Here is a 9,275-nt window from a genome sequence, read left to right as displayed (position 1 = left end):
ATCAATCAGTCAGTCAGTCAGTTAGCACATTTGTTTTACTTTAAGGCAATAGGCCAATCTGGAGATAAAACATGTTTTATTTCTTGTTTGGTTGTGTATTTTAAAAAAATCAAGGCTACCACTTTGTGTACATGAAAAGTTTCTAGACAGGATGGCTGACAGGTCAGGAAAGCAAAATGAGTAGTTCACTCTGCCCTGGACATCCCAGCTCTTAATGCACGCCTTAAGTCTTACTGTGTTTGATGGAAAGTACAAACGTCCTTAACCTTCCCCTTACGACATGCTAAATTAGGCTCCTGGAAAGGCTGGTATAAGCCAGAATCAGGTGTGAAAGAAGAGACTTAAACTCTAAATTCTAGAGTGTGCTACTGGAGTCTGCTCACCACAGCAGTGACCCCTGTCTGACTCCAAACTGTGGCTCAAGGATACTGCTATGGACTGCATGGCTGAAGTCATGGTAAAGAAACACGCAGCAACCTTTGCTTCTGGTCTTCTGGGCGACCAAACCTCTCCTAACCCAGAGCTCGCTGGCAAAGCTTGTCTCCTGCAGAGTTTGCGCTCCTAGCTGACTGCTGCTACTGGCGCCCCCAAGTGCCTCAAGCCAGCCAGCGCGTCTGAGTGTTTCGCTCAGTGGCTCTCCGCCTCTGTGGAAGAGTGCGGAACTCCAAACCTCAAAGGATAACCTGAAAGGCTATCCAAAGGCCTGGGGGCAAGGAATGCGGGGAGCATGATAGAGCAAGAGGCAGGACCAGAAGTTTCTGGACCACTTCCTCACCCACCCGGTTCCTCATTAGGCTTTTTATTTCTGCTTGGGATTTCCTCTGCAGAGGACGCTTTGGCACCCTAAAAGTGTCTCATCAAGACATCAGGTCGCACAGCCCGGGATATTATCTCCTTCCTCACTCCTTGGTTGAATAACTGTGTGCTATGTATGTGTGGGTGGGTTAGGGATGAGGAAAACAAAAGATCCAGGCATTTCAGCGGGGAAGAATGATCCCTTATTCCCCCTCCTGGTTCTTTGATCCTCTCGCCCCCTTTCTATAGCCCCTCTTCCTTTAGTCCTCTCGATCCTTCCCCTTTGTTCATGTACCCCCATTCGAAGTGCAACCCCATGATGCACCTACAGCGGGGCAGCCTCACACAGCACATTAAAAGAGAGGCACAGGCTAAAAATCTAACTAGGTTGCCCACAATCCACCAAGTTAACTTACATTTGTTCTACAGAGCTTTCCCAGCGCTCCTACTTGGAGGCTGGAGCCGGGTGGGAGAACTAAGAAGCGGTTGCTGGTAGTCACCACAAATGGGAACAACTTTTCCTTTTCATCTTCGCTGCTTTCCAAACTCCCAATCACTCTCGGAGCTGTGATCAGCCAGGAAGAGCTCCCCTGTGTTCCTCTGGAGGTGAATCCCAAGTTTTTAGTTGCAGAGAGAAGGAAGGATGGGAGGGTAAGAAAGGTGAGAAGCATTGAGAGACAGCCTCAGAATGAGCGCCTGCTGGGGGAAGGGGAGGCAGGCGGGAGCGTGGGGTGGGGGAGAGAAACGTTTTCACTCTTTGTCACTCTTGAATTGGGGGCGGAGGAAAACCCCACTGAGGAAAGCTATAAAAAGCTAAGAGGGCGGGGGAGAGCAGCAAGAGAGCACTGGCCCTCCCGTGCAGCGCATCACTGCTTCTCTGGCAGGGCTTGGTGGCCCCGTGTGAACCAAGGGACAACTTTTAACCGCACCACTGGGAGTGCGCTTGCTGGGACCTCGACTCGCCTCAGCTCTCCAGAGACTGGTGGAGGGGGTGGGGGCGAGTCTTTCTCACCAGTAACAAAGCCTGCTACGAACCTGGAAAAGAGAAACTTGAGTGGTGCAAAGGTTGAGAGCTAAAGGGCAGGAGAGGACAGAGGAGCAACCGAAGCCAGGGGAAACAAGAAAAAAGAAAGGAAGAAAAAGAAAAGGAAGAAGCAGCTGGGGAGAACCCCTTGAACTTAAGAGGGAGGAGTCCATCATCGCGGAAAATCGGGCGAAAGCGCAAAGGTGCTGAACACCAAGCTAAGCCAGCAGGGCGATCTGCAGGGCTGGGTCTAACAGCACCTTGGGTCACGCCTCCTTGGCGAGAAGGCGTCTGGCCTTTGATTGCTTCCAGGGATTGCAGAACTTCCTGCCCGCCAGAGGAGCGGGTCTCACTGGGGTCGCCTTTGCTCCGGGCTTGAGGCTTAAGACTGAGTTCTAAAGAGTCCCGAGTGTCTGCTCCAGAAAGGGTTGGGGGACTGTTTCTGTGAGGAGCCCACGCACCCTACTTGAGGGATTGAGTGTCGGCGTCCTCACTCTCCTGGCATTTCCCATCTTTCAGGGCTCCACCCAACTCCGGGAACCCCTCACCCGGAGATGGCCGCGCTGATGCGGGTCAAGGATTCATCCCGCTGTCTTCTCCTACTGGCCGCGGTGCTGATGGTGGAGAGCTCACAGCTAGGCAGCTCACGGGCCAAACTCAACTCCATCAAGTCCTCTCTAGGAGGGGAGACTCCTGCTCAGGCTGCCAACCGATCTGCGGGCATGAACCAAGGACTGGCTTTCGGCGGCAGTAAGAAGGGCAAAAGCCTGGGGCAGGTAGGAAACCCCCCCAAACTTCAGCCAGGAGAGGTAGGGACCAGAGCTTTTGCATCTGCAGTTTGTCTTTGAGCCTGCAAAAGTGAAAGCCTTTGACCAAGCCAGGTGTGGAGCTTCTGGCTCTTTGGGAGGGGGTTGCTGAGGCTGGATCTGCATGGGCACCAGGACCTGGGTGTTTTGCTGGTCTCTGGGATGTTTTTTTACAGCGGGAGGTTTAAAGTTCTGTCTCATCTTTGTATTGAGACATGGGAACTTTAAAGATCTAGTGCGTTTCTTTGGCAAAGTGGCCAGAATGGTCCTTCTATTCAACAGGAGGATGCAATGGATGTGAACAGCAGCTGACATAGCAACTGGGATGTGCTAGCCTCGATTCTAAGTGTTCACTTATTTAATCTTCACAACTCTGGAAGATAGGGTCTGTTGTTGTCTTCAAATGAAAAGTTTGTGTGTGCTCCAAACACCTAATTGGTGTAAGTGACAGCGTGGGATGTCATAGTGCAGTGAGAATTTGGATCTCAGGCACCCAAAACATTTTACAGTGCCGAGAGGCGATTTGCTCTTTCGCGCTATCTTTCTCTGCCAAATTCTTAGCACTGGCAGGCAAAATCTCCAGTAGACTCGCATTTCTCACTCAAGTAGAACTGCAAATAAATCAATTGGCAGGAAGAAAATAATGAGGTGACGATGACAGTGTCTTAAGTGCGTACAACATGGCAAGGATACCAAAGACGATTTTTTGAGAGAGGGTACTTCCCACGGGCGTCTTGATGTCTGTCATACAGGCAGATAGATTGGCGGTCATTTACAAAGGGTTACACAGACACCCAGAGCGGACTGAAGCAAAGCGCGCGCACAGGGTACCAAGTGTGGTCCCTGCGTGGTGGCCAGAAGAGGGGGCTCTGTGGGCACTGGGAACCACCGCAGCTCCACCTTCTGCTTCTTCTGTGGGAAGCCCAAATCGAAAGCCAGTTTGCCAAAACAGCACATGCACCTCTCACACGTGTCAACCACAGGCAGAGTTCCACGCTCAGCAGATGCGGGGTTTCTGGCTCAGAGTTGAGGCTGCATCCGCTTTCAGCACGCTGTCATCAGCTGCAGCTGCCCACAGCCCAGGAGGGAGAGGGAAGGCTGGCAGGGAAGGCTGGACAGCCAGGGAAGACTCCGGCCTGAGTCTGGTCCCCTACTGCCCTCTCATGGTCTGAGTGCCTGGTGTTTGTGTGTGTGCGTATGTGTGTGTGTGTGTGTGCGTGTGCGTGTGCGTGTGCATGTGTGTGTGCTCCAAACACACGCACACGCACACTCACAGGCACACACACACACATACACGAGTTCTGCTTTTGCAATTTGAAAATGCTTCCCAGTGTTTTGAAATACTAAACATGTCAGCTATTCTCTTAAAGGACTGCAAAGGCTTCAATTCCAGGACTTTAAAGGAGTTTAATGAAAATAAGAAACATACACGTACGTGTGTACATATACACACACATACTTTTTGCATGCACTACCTCTCTCACACAATACCACACCAACATTGCCACCTTTCTTACTATTTCTCTTTCCGTGGGAGACACCCAAACATTTTCAAGAGCAATTAGCCTAACCTTCTTGTTGGGGTCCATCATGAGCTGGGACCCTTGACTGAAAGGACATTTACAGATAATCTACCGCAGAGCGCTCACTTCTCACTTCACCTTCTTAGTTTCAGAGAGCTGTAGTTCTCCCAAGGAAAAACTCACCAGCCTCTCCTGGCTTCTCTCTATCTAATCAGTGCACATCCCTGGAGTTTCTGCACCATGCCCTTAGTTCTGATAGCACTGAAGGTCCTTATTCCTAACGTTCTTCTGTCAAGCCACCAGTTATACTAGCAGCCATGAGGGCATTACAGAGTGGACTAAAGAACATATCTCCAAATTTAATCCCTTAATGTTTTTCTAACATATCTTTAGACAGATGGTTATGGGTTATCTTTGTTGTCCCTCAAAGACCTCCTTCATTATGTGTGCGTATGTGTTTTTTAAAAGAGTTCGCGACCACCACTTCAACTCCTCAAACTGAATACATATTTATTCATTTTACAAGTTGAATTCATGATATGCCCACAGAGCTTAGCATATAAAATATATTTCACTATAGATATTTAACTATAATTAAGAGATTCTTAAAATGTAGGTCTGTGAGAAAGTCTAATATGCTGGAATTAAGAGCAAGCAAAACAAAATCTCATGGTGAGGGGCAGGAAGATAGTCTGTAGCTAGGAGGACTACATTGTATCTTTTTAGTCTTCTCACTGGTGGTTTCGTTTAAAGCGGGTGGTCTCATGAAAACAAGGTAGTTCTTTGAAGAAGAAAAATTAATTATTTGAACATTTATTATTATATCTTCTTTATTCTATGGAATACATGGGTCTCCAAAAGTCTTAATATTCACAAATAGGTGTAAGTAAGTTAGGAAATACACCCAAAAGAAAAGATCCTGCTGGTTTTCTCTTTTTAGTAAGCAAGAGTGAGCAAGTCTGCTAGCATGTACAAGAGAGAGATCTAGAACAGCAGTGTTGGTGCCCAGAATGTTTGGCCATCATGTAACCAATTTTGGTTGTGAGGATCAAAAGCAAAGTGCCAACTGATGAAAGCAGCTGTTTCTATAGTACCACCCAAGGCCTAAGAAGTTTAGCTCTGTCCGTCACTTTCAGTTGTGACTGATGACATTGAAATATCTGTCTTTAAAGATACAGAGTGGGAAATCTCCAGGATGTGGCCTCCCATTGGGAGATTAGAAACATTGTCTTTGATCTTCATTTTAGTAAACTGAAATTTAACACGTATCTATTTCAAACTTTCAGAATAGGGAACTGAAATACAAATCTTATTGCTATTGCAGAATAATTTTTTTGGAAGAAATATAATTATCCCTTGATCCATAAAATTGAAAATAAGACTAAGTAAGCTCTAGAGTTTCCCAGAAATGATGCAGTTTGATTTCAAGGAAGGGAAGTGTTCTTAATTTATAGGTTCTTCCTGTTCTGTAGGAAAGGTGAGCATGTTGTAAATTACTCCTAGAAAACACGCCCTTACATTTTCAGAAACAGCAAGCGAGCCCTGAGAGAAAACACATTGCTGACCAGAGATGTAGGGGACTATTATGGCTTATGATGGAAACTGACATAGAAAATACTTAGGTTTCCTTTCAAAGACACTATGAAAACTTAGAGTGATAACTGACCAAGAAAATTGAGAGTAGTATATAGAGGTAGTTGGCATGAAATAATTAGGAAAAATGGTTTTTAATGAGCTATTCTATTTTTTTAAGTTAATTTTCATTTCTGGTGTTGCTATTGGGTTTTCAAAAACTGGGCTTGCTGTATATGTGTACAGTATAAATCAAGTTCTACAACTATATGGTATTTATGTATTTTAGATCCTAAGCAGAGTATTTCACATGCTTGAATCCAAAAGTAATTTGAAATACACATATATATATACATATATACATAATATATACATATATATATGTATAATACATACATAATATATATATTGCAATTCCCCGATAGCATCTCTAGATCTCTAGAGTTTTCCATATTGAATGTTATGGGCCATCTTTAAAACAAACTTAAGAATATACCAAAGCAATTAAACAACCATTTTCACCTTTATAGTCCACAGTGTTTTGTGTATTAATGAAAGATCTTGGTTTGTGTTTCTAAGAGTATCTATTCTTCGCATCACATGTGGTCTTTTTAATTGCTGTGTTGAACTTGAATGCAAGATATACAAAGTTCAAATACTTCTAAAAGTGATAGGAAGATTGACTGGTGACAAATAGTTACATTTAAGATGCTAACAAGCTACTTGAGTCACGTCTGTGAAAAGAATCTCCAGCTCGTTTAATGTAATCCTGATTCTATAACTTTCTAATACAGTTCGGCTACTCGAAGGACAGTTGCTTGGTTGACATCGTGTTCTGAGTAAAGAATTATTGAAATTCACTGAAGAGCTTAGAACTCGAAGGACTTGCTTAGAGACCACTAATATTGGTAGATTTCAATTTCTTTAATAAAAATGTTATATCCCCTATAACACCTCTAGTCAGCAATATGTTTTCTCTCAGCGCTTGCTTGCTCTTTCTGAAAACATAAGAACATGTTTTCTAGAAATAATTTAGAATTTCTATCTGTACCTGTGCACAATTCCCGAAAATACCCGGTAAAATAAATTACTCTGTCTTTTTTTTTTTTTTTTTTTTTTTTGGAGCCGCTAGCCTCGCTTTCTGAAATTACTCAAGATTTATTTTAACCTCAGTCCAGCTTCTCCCTGCTAAGACGTAAATAACCGGCCAACACTTTTTGGATATCACAAAACAAGTGTGTCATTTTACAGTTAAGTTTTCAAAAACAGTTGAGAATATTTGGAAACCACCTACATTTGTATCCCGTTGTTTTCATGGTCAGGTCTGTGGAGTGGATAACTGACAGAAGTGGACGCTTACCATGACAAGCAGAAGCATTTTAATGATACTCTCATATAAGTATCCATCATTTTATTTTTTTGTTCTAGACCAGAGAAAGCAAGAGGACAAGGTGACTTAAATTCACTCCAGCTGTGACTCTGACCGAATGTAGATTTTATTTTTTATTATTCTCTTGGATACGAATTTCTACCCTGCTCCCTGTTTTCCAAATGTATGTTTAAAGTTACAATGATGTTGTAGAAGGGTAATTCTATATTCTATTTCAGGGCAATGCTTTCCCTGACTCTTTACACATGTGACCATTTAACATGTATATTAAAATCATCCGTGAAGTTCTAGAAGAGATTTATAATAGTTAATATATTTACCATTTAAAGTCAGCCCTGTCATGGGGAGTTATTCTTTAATATAAAGATAATATCAAGGTGAATTACAATGTTCTTCCTCCCCGAAAATGTATTAAAGTTGATTTGCCTCACTATAATCTAGATGCTTGCATTCCTGTATAAAAAGAGATAAACCCATCCTAGTTTATTTATCTTATCATTGATAAGATTTCTGTCATATATTGCCTGCATGAGTCCCTTAGTCATTTTATTAATTTTTTTCATGTATTTTAGTTATACTCTATTTCTCTGATTCCTGAAAGATTCTCCCAAATTCTTACTCAGAAATTTGTTGTTCTTTGTCTCTCTTTCTCAATGCTACGCTAAAACAAACAAGCAAACAAACAAACAAACAAAAACAAACAAAAATCTGAAAATACAAATAAACTGAAACAAAGAATCAAAAATAAGATTAGTAACAATCAACAGATTGATTTTTGGATTCTTTAACATTGTACTTTAAGGATGCATAGAAAGATTTAATATAGAACGCATAACACACTTTAGCATTAATATTTCAGGCAAGTAATCAGCATGTTCCTTTTGCTGTCCACTGTGATCAGCATCTGGAGCAGGACATCATGTTTTCCCCAATTGTTCATTTTAGTAAAACAAATCTAAACCATTCTTTCAAACAAAAAGGTCAGTTGATACAATATTTGGGAAGATCTCTCCTCTCTCTCTCTCTTTCTTTCTCTCTCTCTCTTTTAAAAAAATAAGAACATCTGTCCACAGGATGAAAAGTCATCAGCCAAATATTTAAAATAATGGCTTCTCAATGAGTGTCTCATGATGACAACTTTGGGTCACTGCCTACTCTGGTTCCAAGTTAATAACAGGGAGGCAATGAATAGCACCGGCATCTAGTCAGAACCCTTCTTGAGAGTTAACATTGTGAATTACTTTCTGGAGAATGGTAAATTGAATCAGAAAGATCTTTAAGATTGATGATTTCAATATGATATTGAAATTATTGCACCATTAATTAAATAATTAGCTTGAGCTGTACCATTATTCCACAACCAATGAAAAGCAGATAATTTTTGTAAGATGTTAAAATTGGTGTAGATTTATCTATGAACTACAAATTAGAAATGCAGAGATCAAATCAAGAAGAACCCCTAAAAGCAGTAACATTTTAAGAGATTACTAGCTAACTTGTTCACGTAGTAAAACAGTTATAAATATAAATCAGTTATTCTTTCAAATCTTCAGCATCTACTTTAATTAATTTGTTGATATATTATAATTTGGTACACATAATAGTCTAAGTTCAATATCTCAAATTTACACATTAAATGCCCCTATATATAAGGCCTGCATAAAATAAAATTTTTAAAAAATCAATGAGTGATTAATTAGATTAAATGATAAGGTAAATCAAAGCATCACAATGAGGGAAAGATGGTAACTTTCAATACTATGGTTTATTGTGTGGATAAGATAAAGCTTATATTCTTTCTCCTGGAGACAAGAATAACTATAATCAAATATATAATCAAATGAATGACTTCTTTAAACAAGCTTGCAAGTACTTAGAGCACATATTAAATAGTACCAAGCAAGTGGTCCTATTGATTATCATCCACTTTGGTCAGAAATGACTACTAGCCCTCCATTGCTTTATCTCTTTTGATCCTATAGACAGCTTGTGAAACTCACCTTAATTCCCTTAGTTTTCTAAATAATGAAGTATTTGGTATGTGAAGAATACATGGGCTGGAGAGATGGTTCAGCAGTTACAAGTCATCGGTGTCTTTCAGAGACTAGAGTTTTCTGCCTAGGACCCAAGTCAAGTGGTTCACATTTGGCTTCAGCCTCAGTTAT

General features: G+C 41.7%; 1 protein-coding gene across 1 annotated transcript in view; it reads left to right on the top strand.

The window, feature by feature from the left end:
- The first annotated feature begins 1,629 nt into the window (after positions 1 to 1,629).
- The window catches only part of Dkk2 (dickkopf WNT signaling pathway inhibitor 2), a 91,012-nt gene continuing 83,366 nt past the window's right edge, over positions 1,630 to 9,275 (top strand). Inside the window, exon 1 of the mRNA XM_028760499.1 lies at positions 1,630 to 2,595. Within this exon, the coding sequence (XP_028616332.1) occupies positions 2,374 to 2,595 (222 nt within the window). The 5' untranslated portion in view covers positions 1,630 to 2,373. The remainder of the gene's footprint in view (positions 2,596 to 9,275) is intronic.

Source organism: Grammomys surdaster, unplaced genomic scaffold (assembly GCF_004785775.1).
Source record: "Grammomys surdaster isolate TR1022 unplaced genomic scaffold, NIH_TR_1.0 126531, whole genome shotgun sequence".
NCBI lineage: Eukaryota > Metazoa > Chordata > Mammalia > Rodentia > Muridae > Grammomys > Grammomys surdaster.
The sequence above is the reverse complement of the archived record's forward strand: the minus strand, read 5'-3'. Positions and strand labels throughout refer to the sequence as shown.